General features: G+C 32.4%; 3 protein-coding genes across 6 annotated transcripts; 1 reads left to right on the top strand and 2 right to left on the bottom strand.

The window, feature by feature from the left end:
* Positions 1-1,250: 1,250 nt before the first annotated feature.
* Positions 1,251-20,220, bottom strand: LOC148303724 (DNA polymerase nu-like). Of its 4 annotated transcripts, XM_088269514.1 has the most exons (15): positions 15,801-20,220; positions 7,237-7,367; positions 7,059-7,149; positions 5,630-6,952; positions 5,388-5,540; positions 5,109-5,247; positions 4,764-4,998; positions 4,365-4,606; positions 3,860-3,990; positions 3,664-3,764; positions 3,192-3,372; positions 2,727-2,884; positions 2,478-2,651; positions 1,557-1,706; positions 1,251-1,450 (listed from the first exon to the last, which is right to left on the bottom strand). In XM_088269514.1, the coding sequence occupies exons 2-15, from the start codon at positions 7,352-7,354 to the stop codon at positions 1,344-1,346; spliced, it is 3,303 nt and encodes a 1,100-aa protein (XP_088125640.1). In that variant the 5' UTR covers positions 7,355-7,367; positions 15,801-20,220; the 3' UTR covers positions 1,251-1,343. The 4 variants fall into 4 exon arrangements, 3 of the variants coding, with proteins under 3 accessions (XP_088125640.1, XP_088125641.1, XP_088125642.1); XM_088269515.1 differs by lacking the exon at positions 1,557-1,706; XR_015838435.1 differs by lacking the exons at positions 1,251-1,450; positions 1,557-1,706; positions 2,478-2,651; ... (1 more) ...; positions 3,192-3,372; positions 4,365-4,606.
* LOC148303726 (ATP-dependent DNA helicase Q1-like) lies at positions 9,130-11,349 on the bottom strand. The gene has a single exon (XM_088269517.1). It carries the CDS (start codon positions 11,188-11,190, stop codon positions 9,205-9,207), a length of 1,986 nt encoding a protein of 661 aa, XP_088125643.1. The 5' UTR covers positions 11,191-11,349; the 3' UTR covers positions 9,130-9,204.
* On the top strand, positions 12,299-15,380 carry lt (vacuolar protein sorting-associated protein light). The gene has a single exon (XM_088269490.1). The coding sequence runs from the start codon at positions 12,462-12,464 to the stop codon at positions 15,033-15,035; it is 2,574 nt and encodes an 857-aa protein (XP_088125616.1). The 5' UTR covers positions 12,299-12,461; the 3' UTR covers positions 15,036-15,380.
* Positions 20,221-20,279: the final 59 nt, after the last annotated feature.

Raw genomic sequence — 20,279 nt, 5'->3', positions numbered from 1 at the left:
AACTGTTAAAGTAGTCTTGTACAAACCATCTGCATAACAACCATAAAATATAATTTGCATCTTATTAACACCACCACAACGTTGCAACTAATGTAAGTTCTCAAAATGCCCTAATTAAGAAAAAATTATAATAACGATAAATTGCAGCAAAGGCATCTCAGGTCAATGATGGGCATTCATTGGTATGATTATGTGTCTAACCAGAAGGTTCTGGAGAGAGCGGGTTGTTGTTTTATCTCAGTGTGCATGGCGAAGGCTCAGCTCAGATAGGCGAGGCATGTCATTCACATGCATGACTCGCGCCTGCCCAGAGCAATTTTGATTGGTGAGCTTCTTGAAGGAAAAAAAAAGTGGGGAGGGCAGTACAGGAGGTACAAGTATCAATCGAATGCCACATTGGGGTTGGCGGGGATTGATGATGACTGGGAGTCGCGGGCTAGAGAAGCTCTGAGGTATCTGTGCGCAGCAATCAGCACAGCAGAATCTGTAGGGAAACGGAGTGCGCAGTTTGTGATCAAATTAAGCCCAAAATTGACATGTACAGTTACAGTACAGGCGCATTCATAGATAGACCCATATGCTGTTGAGAGCTATTTCTATTACTGGCACTCTATCAATTCATAGATAGCCTCATATGCTGTTGAGAGCTATTACTATTACTGGCACACCATAAATTTCTTGCAATCTACTGGATAATTTATTTCTTTTTCATCATACGCATTATTAGAATCAACAATAATGTACCGTCACCAAGTTTTCCCGTACCGAGGGTACCTTTTACGTAATGTATATTTAAATTAATTTATAAAAATGTGTTTTTTTCCATCTCTGTTTTTTATCAGTCCTGACCAACAAGTAATTTCCAACTTTATGTTGCGTTAATTTTTTCAAGGAGATTTAAAACAGTTTAAAAAATAGGAAAACTATTTTACCAGTTACTATTGTAAATATATTATTAATATTTTATTTATTGTTTCGGCATTAACTTTGTGGTAAGACATGTTACAATAATTAAAGAAAACACTTCGTTTTTTACCACTTGAGTTTAATTATAGACTACATGTTTCAGAAGCTAAACTTCCATCATTCAGGTCTGTATAATAACTGACAATAATAATAATAATGTTATTATACAGACCTGAATGATGGAAGTTTAGCTTCTGAAACATGTAGTCTATAATTAAACTCAAGTGGTAAAAAACGAAGTGTTTTCTTTAATTATTATATTATTAATAACAAACAAACTAATACATGTATTTAAAGATTTAATTAATGAGGATAAAACAAATGAAAAATAATATTCGATGTTTGCATGAGTTATTATATACGTAAGTAGTTAGAAATTATTTCATTTCGCCCCAAGATAATCCACTGGTTATTGCAACTGGTAAATGAACCGAGAGGCCTCCACAAAATTCTCCACTATGTTGCATTACTTCTTGAACTAAATCTGAAATAAAATATATCCATGTAATTACATAAAATTTTATGCACATACTATGAAATACATAAAAACCTTTTTTTATATTATTATATATAAACATTATTTTGATTGCCTTTGAATCTCTCAACATTGGCATTAGGAATCTCCCACACAAGCTCATCATGTATTTGGAGTAAAAGATGATGCTCCAATGATTCAGGAAGGTTAGCAAGACGATGTTCTGTTGCCACCATGGCAGTCTTACACAAGTCAGCCGCTGATCCTGTTTAAAACAAGTTTATAAAAAAGGTTTATAGCAATATGTTATCAACATTATAATATAAGCAGATAGTTTTTACATTTCCTACATATTTTTAGACTAGAAGATTAAGCTAGAAAAAATTATTTACGTAAGGATTGTAATTGATCTGTGATCTCTTAATGTTTTGACTTTTGAATGAGTTTGAGTGCGTACAATGAATTTGATGGGAATTTTCACTTTATTGGTGACTGGAGAGTAGTGGAACACTTGACAACTTTTTAGTTTTGTTTTCCTCTCAGGGAGTATGGACGAACCTTATTGTCTGAACAAAATTGGTACCAAAGAAGTATGGATGAAATGCTGCATATGAAATTTAATAATTCAAATACCATATATTTTATGAGAAAAATAGGACTTAAAATGACATCTGTGTGTTTCATTTAGTTTTTTAATTACTATTTGTACTATCGATTTTAAAATATTTTGGGGAAAACTGATGGTTAAAGATCACTTAAACCCACAATCAATTTTAACACTTTTGAATGCTAATGATTGTTAATGTAACAATCATTACCATTTAAAATATTGTGAAAAAAAATAATAAAAAAACTCATTCCTTAGACACTTTATTATTCAAAAAAACAATTCTATATATTTTTAAAAATATTTTCTGTTACTTTTATTAAAGAATAAATAAAGAACTATTTTGGTATGTTAAAATTTCATTAAGAAAAAGAAAGAAGAAAGTCACTTGATCACAATTAAAAAAAAAAGCAAAAATCATTTATATACCTTGAATAACAAAATTTATGGCTTGTCTCTCTGCTTGCGAACGGAGTGCACAATCTGAGATAAAGATATTTGGGAACTTTCTCATGCGTCCGGAAATAGAATGAAGAATCCCATTCTGCGACTTACATTTCATTATTATGCTCTCTCCAAAAGTGCGAAGAGAAGGAAATGATGCTTAAAAATAAAAATAAAATAAGATGAAGATAATTTTTGTACCCATCTAATCAAACAATTGATTGAATTAAGTACCAAGAAAATTGGAAATGATATTAGCGGTTTCCTTATAATCCAAATGTAATATTTCCATGAGTTTCTGGACTCCAGCACCAAACATCAGGGCATAAATTAAATGCTTTGTTCTATCACGTTCTTGAGGAAGGACATCTTCAAAATGTTGTTTTTTTAACCTGTAAATATTTACAAATAATAAAATAATTTACTGAGGTAGATATAATAAAAGAGTGTGTCAATCATCAGTTTTTTTTTACATAATGTCAGTGTTATCAAAACAAAAACAAAAAAAAGATGAATATATATTTTGAAAACTGTATTTGATGATACAACACTTCACACTGAAAAAACCAGTTATTTAGTAATTAAAATTTATGAAATTAAAACTTAAAACATATATAGTAATCTTGAAAAGCCATTTTTTTTACTTATCAGCTTGTAAAGTGATAAAATTTATTAAAAATACATAATAAGAGCAGGTACCATTTCATTGCAAGAGATGTAAAAATATCTTTGTCCACTTGTAGGCTCTCTATAAGCACTGGGTCATTGGTCATGTGGGCAAATACTCGGCATTCTATATGCTGAAAATCTGCCGCAACAAATGTATGTCCTGGTCGTGGAATGAATGCCTTTCGTAAAACAATACTTGACACAGTACAATCTGTAAGTAAAATACTAGGACTTAATTTTATAACAATAGCAGAGTCATATGAACAAAAACTTCATGGCACGTGTACTGCATGAATAGAGCTTATAGTCCTTACATACATGCCAAACATGGTATGCTATAAATCTGTATGAAAATATGAGCAAAATTTTTATAAATAAATTGTAAAAATTCTTTTATTTTTAATAAATAAATACTAGAAAATACAATCCAACCATATTGTTTACTATGTATACGGAGGTTCAACTGTTCATATCATAAATTGAGCAATAGAATCAGAGATACCTTCTTCAGGGAAAAGATCCAATATAAGAGGCTGCCGTGGTATGGCTTGCAGATTTGGATTGCAAGATGCCAGTCTGCCAGTAGCAGCCGATGTTTGGTCCCTAAAATATATAATGGTGTCAAATATGGTGTTAACACCATAGTGCAAAGTAGACTTGTACAGAAAGTAACGTATCTAATTTTTCGAAAAACTCACCAAGTAGTCCTTACAACCCCAGATTTAGCATGTTGTAGGATGGAATCAACAAAAGTCACCTTTGCTTTGTGAATGTGTCGGTAACTAAGAACCAAACTTGGAAGTGGGTGCAATGAAACCATTTGCCGGAGCTGAAAAATGAAAATAATAATAGCATTTTTTCTTACAAACAGAGTAGACGGTACAGATCTACAGTAACTATTCCGATTTAACTAATATAATTTATTTGCAAGTATGTAATTACTAGCATGGTCATAATACCAGAGGAACAGAAATAATTAAAACTTCAATTTAGAAAGAAAGCATAATCTTAAAATTCTACCAAATGGAAACAGATATTTCTGAAGACTAAAATGTCGTAATATTCAATACTAAAATTTTTAAAAGTAATTTAAAATATGTAATGATAGTACTGATATTTTGTACCATATTCAATTATTAAAAATAGACTTGGTAAATAATTGGGTTCATAGCCTTATAATCCTAGGACAAAATATACACTTACAACTGGTTCTGAAGTTGATTTAGCTCTAAGTTTTGATGTTTCTTTTATGGAAATGTTATGAGTTATGTCTAACTTCAATTCATCGTATAATATATTCCTTAACTGAATGTGAGAATTAATTTGAAAAGGTTTTCCAGCAGCAATAAATGATTTACTCTCAATTTGATTCAGTCGTTCATTCAGAATCGAAGCCATTTCATTTAAAGTTTTGGTGTCTATACAAATGCCTTTAAGCTCCATGGCTGAAAAATCAATGGTAGGTGATACAAATAAGAAAAATGAACATAGATCTAATAATGGTGAAATAATAACACTACCTGCTAAAATAGATCTAATAATGGTGAAAAACTAACACTACCTGCTAAAATACATCTAATAATGGTGAAATAATAACACTACCTGCTAAAATAGGGCTGATTTTCGTCTCTAAATTTAGGAACACTTGCCAAATATTGTGTTCTGTAAGTTTTGCATACATTCCCTTGCAGCACTCTGAGAGAAGTGTAAGTTTATGAGCAGATCTTTGTTTGAGGCATAAACTAGATATTTCACAATCCATATCCACTGAAAGTTGAGATAAAACATCATCGAATGTACACGGCGGCTGGTCGGGATTCAATAAAAAGCATCCAATCTGAAAATTATAATACGGATACATCGCATGATACTTCAAAAAACATTTTATCTAAAATAGAAGGACTCATTAAATTTTAAGTATTATTTTATAACAAATATAATCCTTACTTTGGGATCCAATATAACCCATTTGAGACAGACTTCTTCTCTTTTAAAATTGAATACATCAATTAGTAACATGATCATATCTTGAGCTTCAAAACAAATTTTTCTTGTTTCCGATATCATGATTTCAGTTATTAAGCACCTTAAAAGGATAAGTATAATATTAATAATTACACTTAAGAAAAAAGTGATTAATAAAATGGTATGAAACCCAGAATTAAAAAAAAAACTGCTTGTTAGATTTGATATTGATTATAAAGTAACAAAAAAAAATTCCAGTACTTTTTTGACTGCTTTTCAGCAGGTGAATTTCCACGTATATTCATGTAAAAATATTTTGTGTAATTAACCCAAGTTATGCCGAGTAAAAGACCTTTAGGAGAACAGACTGCATCAACTTTGCCAGGATTTTTTTCTAGCTGACAAAACCCTTCTCTGAAATAGAAAAATAAAATTGGTAATGTAAAAACTACAGTAGATAAAATAAAAGTAAATATATTTTAAAATATAATAAAAGGGGTTACTTGAAAATAATTGTTAATCCAATTTCCACTGGAGACATTGTGGTCAACTTATTTTGAAGTGTTAATATATTTGCTTCATCCAAATTTTCAATTGTATAAGTTATATTACTTTTCGTTGTACTTTTTGCAGGAACAATAAATTTGCTTTTCTTATATTGATTTACATATGGTGTATCAAATTTATTTTTTTTAAATTTCATTTTACCTTCATTATTTGCAATGATTGTTTGAATTTTTGGAACTGTGGTTGATGAATTTGGTTCAAGCAAATCTGTAACCGATCCATCATGTTTATTATTAAGTTTATCGGTACTATTATTGGGGTTTTCGATATCCAAATTTATTTCTTCTATTATTTCACTGTCCACAAAGTTAGTTATTGAATTAAACCATGCGGTTATATTTTTGTCAACTTCTTTTTTACATAAATTACTTGGCTTATTAACAGTTTTTCTTTCTTTCTTGTAATCAGAGCTCCTATTTTTTTTCACTGGAAGCATGTCTGATAATTTCAATTGATTAAATTTTTTTCTACTAGATTCATTTTTTTCAAAAGTCAATTCATAACTTTTTTTTCTTTTCTTAGAGGGCTCGAGTGTCTTACTCGCAACACTCGAAGAATTCGCATCTCCCATATTACTCATTACATCAGAACGCATAGTTGTATCTCTGTAATCTGTTTTGTTTTTGTATAAAATCAATGTATCCAATGAAATTTTTTGAGGAGATTGTGGTTTCACAAAATCGTCATTAATTTTATGCACCCTCGAGTGATTCGCGGTTGGTATATTATTTAATCCTTCATCTGTCGTATTTATATGATCTTGAAGAATATTATTGGTGCTTAAATTGTCTTTTTTCTTCCTTGGTGGAGCAGCAAATTTGTTTAATTTGTCAATAAAACCCGTATACTTTTTTTCCACAAGTTGTTCTTTGGGATTTCCTTGGTCCATTAATCTATTAAAATTTTCATGCTCTTTTATACCAGAAGAAACACACTCTTTACTTGAAACCACATTGCTTAATAAAAAGGATTGTGAAATGCATTTTTTCGGAATGGCAAAACGCACATCTGGATCTGAGGAGTTAGGAATTGAAAATGAGTTTGAAACATTGTTCTGAGTTACAACGTTATTAATTTGAAACTGTTTTTGTGGAGAAGAAGTCACATGTGAAGATAAGGACAAAAACCTTTCATAATCCAAAGTATTTTCATTCTCTAAGTAATTTTCTTCACAAAACATACTAAGTTGGAGATTTTCCTTATTATTCTCGCAATTGAATTGAGAAAATTCATTCTGAGGATATGTAGCACTAGCAACTCTGTAAAAAGGAATAATGAGAAATCATACTTTAGTTATATTTCTTTAGTACAATATATTGTTTCATGTCATAAACATATATATGATGTGACAGTATTTAGACCTACCCTGATTCAAAATAAGGTCTTTCCCCTGCATTCGCAGGGGTATCACAAATAATCATCTCATTTACTTGGTTGAAAATAATGCTAGGATTATCTGAAATAAAAATGTTTTGGGATGTATTAAGATATATGATAATTTGAATTATTATATTTTGTTAGAATTTATTCTTAAAAAACCTACCATTATGTTTATTCCATGATGTAAGTAAAGATCTCATTACTTCAAGTCCAAATGGGGACAAATTACGCAGATATTTCTCAGGATCAAATGAATAGTTTCTCCAATTTTTTGAGTTCATGGTCGTATTCTCGCTAAATAGCAAAAATATATGCATAAATATACACAAAAATATATATATTGTATATATATATATATATATGTATATATATATATATATATATATATATATATATATATATATATATATATATATATATATATATATATATATATATATATATATATATTGGGTTGATGCAAAAGTTTTGACCGTTTTTTACATATATTTTTTTAATAATTTTTTTTCTTGTGTATTACTTATTTAATGAATTATATAATTTCCATCAGTTCTTATAACCTTCTCCCATCTTTCTATCAACTTATTAATACCAGTAGTATAAAATTCCGTGGATTTTGATGCGAAAAATGAAGTAAGGGATGTTTTTACCTGCTCTATTGAATAATTTTTTTCATCATTTAATTTTTTTTGCAGTGATCGGAATAAATAAAATTCAGAAAGAGCAAGATCTGGAGAATACAGTGGATGCTTGATAACATCCCAATTTAACTCATTTAGCTTGTGTTGGGTCATCATAGCCACATGTGGTCGCGCGTTGTCGTGATGAAACACTGCCCCTTTTCTGTTTACCAATTCTGGTCTATCCTTTTGAAGGACCATGTTCAATTTGGATAAATGCTGACAATATCGTTCTGCTGTACTTGTCTTATCGTGTTCCAAGAGTTCAAATTACACAATACCCTTATTATCCCACCAAACACAAAGTATAACTTTTTTTTATGGATTTCGGCCTTCGAAGTTGTTAATGGGGCTTGTCCAGGTATAGTCCAATGTCTTTTTCTTGTCACGTTGTTGTACACGACCCATTTCTCATCTCCCGTCACCAAACGATGCAAAAAAGGTCCATATTTTTGTCTCGCACTCAAAGCAACGCGCGTTGAAACACGATCCAATAAATTGGCAGCCGACAATTGATGAGGTATCCAAACGTCGTACCGCGAAACCATTTCCATACGCTTCAAATGTCTTAATGCGATTGTTTGGTTGACTCCCATCATTGACACAATCTCTCTGATGGTTAGACGTGGATTGGTGTCAATTATGACTTTTAATTCGTCTTCATCAGACTTCAATGGCCGCCCGGTACGTGGTTTATCAATGAGTGAAAAATCTCCAGATCGGAATTTTGCAAACCATCTTCGTACCTGTCGAACTTTGATGACATCTGCTCCGTACACTTCACAAATGTTTTTGGTTGCCACACTCGCGGTATTGTCTTTACGGAATTTATAAAGTAAACAATGACGTAAATGCACTTTATCGAACGACATTTTGAAAAAATACAAGGGGTTATTACTGAACTCTGGCCAGGCCAAAACTGAATAGAAAGTAGAGGAAAAGCATCTTTTATACAATGGAATCATAAAAAAAGAAGATACTATTCATAATTTATGAAAATTTTTTTTTTTACCTGGGATCATAAAAAACGGTCATTACTTTTGCATCAACCCAATATATATATATATGTATATATATATATATATATATATATATATATATATATATATATATATATATATATATATATATATATATATATATATATATATATATATATATATATATATATATATATATATATATATATATATATATATATATATATATATATGTGTGTGTGTATATTTTTGACCCTTGTTTATGCAGTTTTCACCGATCTCTGTCCAAATTTTATTTGTAAATGATTTTCCTAGAGAATTAGCACTTGGCTAGCTCAAGGTTTCAGCTTAATCTATAATTTCGGAATGAATAGAATAATTAAAGAAAAAACAGCATTAAGTTTTCTAGTATTATATTGAAAGGTAAATAAATTACAACATTATTTATTTTACATTAATGTTTGTTCAAGCTTAATCTAGAATCACAATATCATCGCATTCCACTATTTTTTTACAAATTTCTTTAGAATGAACACTATTGGACTTCTTAGAGGCGGAACTAGAATGACTATTAGATTTCCTTTTTCGACATTCTAATGACTCATTCTGTACCTTTGCAATACTACTATTGCTGCTTTGCGGACAATTTTTCAATTTTGGTAAGATTGTTGGAGCACCTTCTTCTAAATTTAAAATAGCATAATCCTTAATTATCATCTTTATTTTGTGATTCTTATCATCAACGAGACTAGACTTGTTACCAATTTTTAAATAGCTTATTGTAGAATAAGCGGTAAAGTGAAAATCTTCCTTTAAGTAGTCTTCGATGAGCAAATAAGTAACTATAGTTTCTGCTTGTACTCGAGATAAAGCTGGAGGACTTAAACCGGATACTCTCAGATTGGATGCTCCTTTTCCGAACCATGAATCGATAAGTTTTTGGGCCGTAACTTTAGAGTCTTGCTTGGCGGACCACCTTATAATCTTGTACAAATCTCTGCAGTAATCCTCGACAAAGGTTTCCTTCACTTTAGTATTAGTCTGACAACACCGATCGCACATTCTGTGACAATCGTCCGGAGCGAACTCCTCGTCAAAGTGTTTGGCTATAATATTCCTTCTACACGAAGAGGGGTTCAGACAGTACCTTATCATTCCGTAGAGATGTTCTAAACTCCCAGCGGAAGAAAACACCATAGTGCTAACGCGAAATATGTCTTGCATGCGGTACATCATCACACACTCCGCTCTTTCTCCGTCTCTACCCGCCCTCCCGCTTTCCTGATAGTAACTTTCCATCGCTTTACTGAGAGAGTGATGGATTACGAATCTAACATCTGGTTTATCAATCCCTAAGCCGAACGCTACAGTGGCCACTATGGCTTGGAAATGTTTTTCAGACCATTTAGTGTGAATCTGCGAGCGTCTGGCAGGTTCTAAGTTAGCGTGATAACAAGCTGCTTTAATGGACCTTTTCCTCAATCCCATTGTTAAATCTTCGCAATCTTTTATGCTGGTGGCGTATATTATTCCGGACTGACCTTGGTATCTGTATTTAAGCAGTTTTTCTAATATATCTACGCATTCTTCGGAAGAACTGGGTTTATTGATTATATGATAAAACAAATTGGGTCTATTGAATGAGGATTTAATGATCAAGCAACCTCTTATATTTAGCATTTTCTGGACATCCATTAATACTCTAGCTGTGGCAGTGGCAGTGAGGCCCAATATGGGCACACCGGGAAACATGGAGGAAAGGATACCTAAAAATTTATAGTCGGGTCGGAAATCGTGACCCCACTGAGAGCAGCAATGCACTTCGTCTATAGCTATTCGTTGTAATCTTCCTTCGGCGAAACATTTCTGCAACTTGGCCATAAACCTCTTGCTCTTAGCTAATCTCTCCGGTGTAACATATAGCAATTTGACTAGTGAATTTTTGTCAGTCATTTCGTTTAGCGCCGCAGTTGTATCTTGTTTTGAACTAGTGCTAGTCATAAGCTTAGCCTGAATACCTTTCTTGGTCAGGGCCATTACTTGATCTTCCATCAGGGATATTAAAGGGGATACTACAAGTGTGATTCCTTCATTAATCAGTGCAGGAAGCTGAAAGCACAAGCTCTTCCCGGCTCCCGTTGGCATGACCACCAGACCGTGATTTCCTGATAGTGTCGCATTTATAGTGCTGAGTTGCTGAGGTCTGTATTCTTTTATACCAAATATGTTGTGGAGGGCTATATCAAGACGCACAGACCACTCGAAGTCGGACCGCTGCCAGTTTTTCTCCCCTAGAACCTTAGACTTTTTCAAATCTTGCTTATCTTTTAATTGATTCCGACGCTCTATTAGTTCTTGCTGATGCTTTCTAAGTTTTTGAAGATCTCCTTCAACTTTTTTTAACTCTTGCTCGATTAATCCCAACTCTACGTGGTATTCCGCGTCATCGGATGCCATTATAAAAAAATCAATAAAACATTGGGTTATTTTAGGATTTCTAAAATTAACATAGTTGAATATTTGCCATGAAAACCCGGAAAAATACTGCAAAGTAAAATTACAAGAAATTCAAATAAAGCAAAACAGCGTAGTCAATGTCAAAATTATGATAATCATAGAGAAAATAATTATTGCAATTTAGCATTGCATGCTAAACCTTCCCGCACACGAGAGTTTTCCGCTTGCGTTTTTGGCTGGCTTTTAACATTCGAAATATTTGTGATGATATTACTATGAATATGTTATAATTAGTTTTCATTTATAATAAGAATATTTTAAACTTCTGGCCATTGGTTTGTCATCATGACATCACTAGTATTAGTTAAACCCCTCTACGCTCTCTCTTTACCGGCACGAATATAAAATTTTAGAAAGGTATGCAAAAATGAACCAGTCCAGTTTGCTGTCGACTGTAAAATGATACAGATTAAAGTTTGGAACGAAATATTTTTTGGACTCATTTGCTTCTATTAATATTTGGCCAATTGATGTAACGACTTTATTCAAAATATTGTTTCGAGGATGCTTTAATATATAAGAGCACAAAATACATTTGGCTAGTTTATATAAAAAAGACTTGGCACGATCAGATCAATCAGAACCTAAAATCTGGCGGTGTCAAAAGTCTGCGTAATCGGAGGGCATGTATGACTAGATGTATGGATGTGAAGGAGGCGAGGAGTGTATGTCAGGACAGAAGAGTGTGGCGTTCCATCCTCTCTGCCTACCCCTGCGGAGAAACGGCGTGATGGTAGTAGTAGTAGTTTATATAACGACACCATACAAAATATTGTCTCGAGAATGCTTCGATATATGAGTACAAAAAAATCTTTGTCTTATACAATTTGCAACATAATAAATATTTTTACAGTATTTTAGTCGTATCATTAACTTTTAAGAATTCACAAATATCTTAAAACAATGCTTCTCTTTCATTTAGCTTTGGAAACTAATATTTGTCATGTTTTGTAGAATTTGGAATGTTATAAAAAAATCATATTTTCTGATTTGTTATGTGTTAGGTACCTGAACGTTATTATTAAAAATTATTCAATTCACCTATATAATAGCTGTCAACAAATGTCATAGATGTTTTCTGGCTTTTCGCTTGACGTTTGAGTCATAATATGTGGTTTGAGTACAGGTTTTTCATTGTTTACAAAATATTTGCAGTCGAGTATTTGTTATAACTTAAATCTACTTTCGAACAATGCCATAATCATAAAACAATGGCCGTAGTCGGTACTGAAAGTTGCGACAGTTTGCCGTCCGAGGAAGAACCAAAGTTAAAGTACCATCGAATAGTAAACGATGTGTTGAACATATTAGTGAAGGACGCCGTTAGCTGCATAGTCGTCCATCCCAAGTTCGTGTGCGTGGGCTCGCAGTGGGGGGTGGTGCACCTGCTGGACCACGAGGGCAACACGGCGTGCCTCACGCCCGGGGACCGAGACCGCGCGGCCTCGCCGCCCGCCGAGCCCGGCAGCTGGGCGCCCCGGGATCGCGGACTGCGCGCGCACACGGTGGCCGTGAACAACATCTCGGTGGACTGCAAAGGAGACTACATCGCGACATGTTCCGACGACGGAAAGGTTGTAGTGCACGGTCTCTACTCTACGGAAAATAATCACAATCTCTCCCTGGGCCGCGTGATCAAGTCGGTAGCTTTGGATCCCAATTACCACAAACCCGGTTCCGGGCGGCGCTTTCTCGTGGGCGATAATAAACTAACATTGTACGAGAAGAGCTTCCTCAGCCGAGTGAAGAGCACCGTGTTGTGCGAGTGCGAAGGTTACGTGCAAGCCGTGGCGTGGCAGGACCGCTTCGTGGCGTGGGCTAGTGATGTCGGCGTGCGCGTGTACGACATGGTGGCCCGCTGCTCGCTCGGTCTCATCCGCTGGGAGCGGTCGCGAGTCCCCATCGAAGACTACCGATGCAACTTAGTCTGGGCGGCCGACAAGACACTCATGATCGGTTGGGTAGATACTATACGTATATGCGTAGTCAGGAAAAGGAGCAGCTTGGAACTTCAGAGTCGAGCCGTCCCGGAGTACCTTGTCGATCCTATGTACACGTTTCAGACAGAGTTCTACATCTGCGGATTGGCTCCATTAGATAATCAGTTAGTATTGCTAGGATTTCCTAAAGAGCCAGACCCCAAGACTGGAAAATCACAAAGACCCATGTTGAATATTGTGGATTATAAAGATTGCGAATTTACAGAAATCTCTTCCGATAGTCTTAATATTCGAGGTTATGAAGAGTATTCTTGCAATGAATATCATTTGGCATCTGTCATTGAAGAGAATAGGTTCTTTATCGTATCGCCCAAAGATATTGTAATCGCGAGTCAGTATGATATAGATGATAGAGTCCAGTGGCTGGTTGATCATGATTTTTACGAAAAAGCTATGAATGTTTTAGAAAAGGCCGGAGGAAAAACATCTAAACATTCTGTATCCTCAGTTGGAATACTGCATATGGACCGGTTGATTGAGAATAACAATTATGAAGAAGCGGCCAAACTCTGTTCCAAAGTATGTTCCGCTGATAGATCTCTTTGGGAAGAGCAGGTTTACAAATTTTCAAATATAAATAGTCTAAGATCTATAAGTTCGTATGTTCCGAAAGTTTTAGATATGAAATTAGGAGCTCATATCTACGAAATGATTTTATACGAATATCTTAAATTTGACCCTCGAGGATTTCTAAAACTCGTTCAGGAATGGAATCCATTGCTATACAATATAAATGCTGTTATCAAGGCTGTAATCGAGCAATTGCTTTTAACAGATGTTGATAAAAATTATTATATGGAATCACTAGCAGTGTTGTACTGCCATCAAAAGAAATACGATAAAGCACTATCTATGTTTCTTAAATTGCAGCATGAAGATGTATTCAAGCTTATAAAACAGCACAATCTGTATAATTTTATTCATGACAAAATTTTAGCTCTTATGAAACTAGATTGCGATAAAGCTATAGCTATACTCTTAGATAAAAAGAAAGTTCCGGTTGAAGTGATTGAAGAGCAACTCAAGGCAAATGATTTTTTCCTTTACCGATATCTTGATGCTTTAAGCAAAGTTGACACAACTGGAAAATATCACAGAAAATTGGTGAAACTTTATGCAAAATTTTCCAGGGAAAAACTACTTCCATTCTTAAAATCGAGTGACAATTATCCGATCCAAGATGCTCTAGACGTTTGTAGAGAAAATCAATTTTATCCCGAAACTGTTTATTTATTAGGCAGAATAGGTAGCACTAAAGATGCGCTCAATATAATTATTAATAATTTAAAGGATATTAATCAAGCCATTACGTTTTGTCAGGAACACGATGACAAGGAATTATGGCTAGATTTAATAACGCATTCTTTGGATAAACCCGAATACATAACTTTACTATTGAAAAGAATCGGTAATTACGTAGACCCGAGGGAACTCATCCAAGGAATCAAACCCGGGTGTGAAATCGCTGACCTCAAGGATTCATTGGGAAAAATGATGTGTGACTACAATCTCCAACTGTCTGTCCAAGAAGCGTGTAAAGCGATCACTCTGAGAAACTATTTTGATCTGCATGAGAAACTCATCAGAGGGCACGAGAGGGGAATCTATATTTCTGATGAATATCTATGTAGCGCTTGCCATTGCAAAATTATTATTAAAGATCTTTCTCATGCCACTGATATGATTGTCTATAATTGCAGACATACTTTCCATGTCGGATGTTTGCCCGAAGCTCAACAATATCACAACACTTGTGCTCTTTGTAATCCAGTTAAAATTGTGTAAATAATTTGTTTTGTTTGAAATACTAGATAACATTTTTTTTTAGTACTTTAATAATAATTTTATATAAGTACATATAAAATAGATGCTTAATAATTATATATCAACATTTTTATAAAAAAAGTGGTATCATAATGCCTCCAAATAAATAAAAGTGCTTCTGATTTGTATGTGTATACTCTTGATATAACATAAAGTAAGTGTTGTAATCTTTAAAAATTGTTTGTATTATTGCTTCACTTTTTTGTATAACTGACCACATAGTGCTTTCAGCTAAGAAGGCATCTTTATAATATTTGTAAAATATTTTAATGGATTTTCACCAAGAAATAAATATAAATGATGTAAAACTATTGGCTTTTATTATAATGGCTTAGATATGTGGAATCTCTGTATTATTATGATAGCAATAAAAAAAAATGTAATATGTTATTTTTCGAGCACAATACTATTTACCAAAAAATCAAGTATGACAACAGTTGATCCTATTCTGTAAGTAAATAAAATTTATGAATATTTCAAGAGTCAACCTATTTTTAGCAAAGTAATTGAATGGAATTTTAATTTATGTTATATCATACAAATCAATTTAAAGTAATATGTGAATATAATATTGTAACAGTTATCATATTTATTGTATAGCCAATTTCAAAACTAAGTAAATAATATTTTTTTAAAAAATTCTAACTCGATTTCCCTAATTATTATTTTTGAAAATATTTATAAAAACATAACTGAATAAAATAACCACACTCAAAGCAAACTCACCTTTTTTATGACTTAGCGCATATATTCGTGGTGCTATGTTTTTAAGTTGCAATACTTTACTTTACACACACACATATGTGTATATATATATATATATATATATATATATATATATATATATATATATATATATATATATATATATATATATATATACACTTCACTTCTGTCAGCAGTAGTGAGCGGACGTATAGTGATAATTACATATAGCTTATTGCCGTGATAACTACCGTCTAAACACAAACCCGCGCACGCCCGGACGGGCGACGCGAATTCACGCCCAATATGGAACCAATAATCAACAATATCAGAAATGAAATAAACAAAATCACTACGGTTAAAGATTCGAAAATAAAAAATGTTCTAGAACAGAATTTAAAGGCGCTAGAAGAGCAAATTAATAAAGAAAAAAACGAATACCATAGCCAAATAATTAACCTGCAGGAAAAAATCATAAAAAACAACGAAACCTACACAAAAAAAATCGAAGAATACTTAAACAACAGCAAGAGGACGTACTCACAAGTACTTACAACAAATAATAAAATACCTGTACCCCAACAAAAACATGCAATAATAATAACAGGAAAAAACAACATAATCTCCCAAGAAATCAAAGATAAAATAAAAAAAAACATTAAAATACCAAAACTAAAAATAGGCATCGACGGTATCAAAAAAGTCGGAGTCAATAAACTAATCATCAACTGCACTAAAAAAGAGGACACGAAAATTCTAGTAGAAGAAATCAATAATGTACTAGGAAGAGACGTTAATGCAGAAGAAATACAAAAAAGGAAACCATGTCTCATCCTAAAAAGACTAGAAACCCACCTCTCCGAAGAAGAAATAGTAAACGGCATCATTATGCAAAATAATGGTTTAGAAGAAGACGATAAAAATAGTATAAAATTATTAAAAGAATTTAAAAATAATGACAAAGAAGGAATCAATAGAGACACGACTAACTATATTATACAAACTTCAGGCAAAATAAGGAAAATTCTAATAGAAAAGGGCAAACTCAACATAAACTTTCAAAGAATTACAGTAGAAGACTGCAACCCTCTAACTCAGTGTTTCCACTGCCAAAAATATGGTCACACTGCTCTACGGTGCTTATCTCGAACTCAACCACCTACATGTCGTCACTGCTCAGGAGAGCACTCGCAAAAAAACTGCACAAATTTAGATAAAAAATCTAATTGTTTTAACTGCGCTTCGCAAAATCGCAACTACAATATGAAATACTCCACTGATCACAGCGCGGATAATACCTGCTGTGAATACAGAAAAAAAAATGTTGATCATAGCGAAAGACCGAATAGATTATGAGTAAGTATTTTTTGTTTTTAGTGAGTATATATATGCATTTCCACACAATCATAAAAAAAAACATTATTACTTCACTAACCGTAATTTTCTCCTTATCATTTACCTATTCTTATTTTTATTTTATTTTTATTATCTTTATATCTTCTCTCAGTTCTAATGACTGACTTCTTAATTAATTCTATAGATACTAAATTCCAAATAGACGAACGAACTTTTCATACCGTTAATGATACAAATGCTATAATAGATCCAAACCCTGACAATAGCTTAATTATATTGCATATGAATATTCGAAGTATACGAAAAAATTTTGACGAATTCATAGTAGTAACAAATAGTTTTAATAGACTGGACGTGATTATATTGACAGAAACTCACTCATCATATGATATCGATTACCACATTCCGAACTACACTTATTATGCAACAAAAAACATCATCAACAAAAATAGCGGAATCGCAATTTTCATAGCAAATACACATAACGTTATTGATTTCGAAGAAATAATAATAAAAAATGTTAATATCCTAAAAATTAAAATTAATTACAAAGGTCACATTAACAATGTTTTAGCAATCTACAGAACTCATTCTTCATCGATAACAACATTCATAGAACATTTAAAATGTATCTTAATCAATCTCAAAAATGAAAAAACTTTTTTATTAGGTGACATAAATTTATCCATCGACAGGGAATATGACTGCAATAATAAACATAATTATTTGAATACTCTAGCGGAATTCAATTTCACATCATTTATTAATAATCCCACTAGAAACATTCAAGGTCAACGACCTTCCTGTATAGACCATATTTTCTGTAACGCACTCGATTCTGATAATATAACAGCTGGCGTTATACACACCTCTATTACTGATCATTTTACAACAATAATTAAATACTCATATAACCTACCTAACACACATATAACGAATATAAACATACCAAATAAAACCTCTTCAGCACCGGCATTAAATAATTCACTTTTAAATAAACTCAACTCCGAGAAATGGGAAGAATTATTCCAATGTACCGATGTAAACACATGCTTTAAATTATTCGAAGAAAAATTTTGTCATATCATGAATGCCAGCAAATACCAAACCTTCAGAAAAAAATCATCAAAATTCAAACCAATAAAACCGTGGATTACGCATGGACTTATTGTGTCTATAAGACATAAAGAAAGTCTAATAAAAAAAATTAGAAAAAATCCCGAAAACGAAAGCCTAAAAAAATATTTTAAACTGTATAGAAAAAAACTTTTTTTTCTCATCAAAAATACCAAAGAAAAATATTACAAAACAAAAATAGATTTTGCAGAAAATGACAGTAAGAGAATGTGGAATATAATAAATGATATAATTGATAAAAAACACCCCCAGCAAAAAAAAATAATGTACCTCTCAAACGAAAATTCACGAATTCATTGCTTAGAAATGCCTCACAAAACTGCTAATATGTTTAATAATTTTTTTGCCAGTGTTGGTAAAAATTTAGCGCAAAAAATCCCTACTCAAACTAATTCCGATATTTTCAAAACAGATACTCCAACTTCCAATAATATATTAGCATCATTACAAATAACATCCCAGGAGGAAATTGAAGAAATCATAACAAATATGAAAGGAGGATCTGCCCCGGGATACGACGGACACTCTGTTAATACATTAAAGTTCATAAAAAAACAAATCTCTAAACCTTTGACACACATCATAAACCTTAGCCTCACAACCGGTATATTCCCTTCAATTTACAAGAAAGCCATTATCATCCCCATCTACAAATCTGGAAATCCAGAATCAGTCACAAATTACCGACCTATATCTCTCATATCAAACATAGGTAAAATCATCGAAAAAATCATTAAAAAAAGACTGTCCACATATGTAAATAAATTTAATATAATCAATGAAAACCAATACGGATTCATGGAAAAAAGAAGCACACAAGATGCAATTGCCAAACTATCATACATCATCCAAGATTCTCTCGATAAATCACTCAACTGTATAGGAATTTTTGTCGACCTAAGAAAAGCTTTCGACAGTATTTCTCATGATAAACTTCTATTAAAACTAAAATCTGTCGGAATTACGGGTAAAGCCTTAAAACTTTTCCAGAGTTATCTTCTCGAAAGAACCCAAATTGTCAAAATCAATGAAGCCTATAGCCAACCCCTTACTAGTAATTTCGGTATACCTCAGGGTACAGTCTTAGGCCCTTTACTATTTATCATCTATGTCAACGACATATTTCACCAAAACATCAGCGGTAACATAATATCCTATGCTGACGACACCGCAATAGTTATAAACGGACCCAACTGGAATACCGTAAATGATCGCGCAAATAAGGACATGAAAATCCTAAAATTCTGGTTTGACAATAATCTATTATCCCTAAATACAGATAAAACATTCTTTATCCCATTTTGTATCCATAAACTCAAAATACCGACAAATATAAAAATTACAATTCACAATGGTGACTGCAGGGATTCAAATTGCAAAAACTTATGTTCTGTTTTATGTCCAAAAAAAGAAATAAAATATCTAGGTGTTATAATAGACCAACATTTGAAATACCATAGTCACATTAATGAACTAGTAAAACGAATAAGAAAATGCATATATATATTCATTAGAATCCGAAACATACTAACCATCGACAACCTAAAAAGAGTTTACTATGCTATCGTTCACTCACTACTACAGTATGGCATTATTGCATGGGGAGGCTCATACAACAACATACTGAACTCAGTGAAAATAGTACAGAAAACCATAATTAAAGTCATCTTGAAAAAAAAAAACATATTTCCAACAAAATTATTATTTAAAAAATTTCAAGTCCCAAATATAGAATCCATTTATAAAAAAACCGCAGTTTTTCAAATACTAAAGGGTGACAACTACTTAAATTTAACAAAGAATTTATCATCGAGATTCTCTAACGATTTTTCTATTCCAAAATGCAACACCAAGCAATTTCAGCAAAACTTCAAATATTTGGCAATCAAACATTTCAATAAACTCCCTAAAGAAATAAAAAAAATAGATGATATAAAAATCCTCAAGAAAAAAATTAAAGCTCTATACATTTAAATCTTTAAAAAATATATTAAAAAAACTATTATA

Source organism: Brachycentrus maculatus, unplaced genomic scaffold, assembly GCF_059751285.1.
Source record: "Brachycentrus maculatus isolate JH-2025_06_01 unplaced genomic scaffold, ASM5975128v1 h1tg000353l, whole genome shotgun sequence".
Taxonomy (NCBI): domain Eukaryota; kingdom Metazoa; phylum Arthropoda; class Insecta; order Trichoptera; family Brachycentridae; genus Brachycentrus; species Brachycentrus maculatus.
This window is presented reverse-complemented; position numbering and strand designations above follow the sequence as displayed.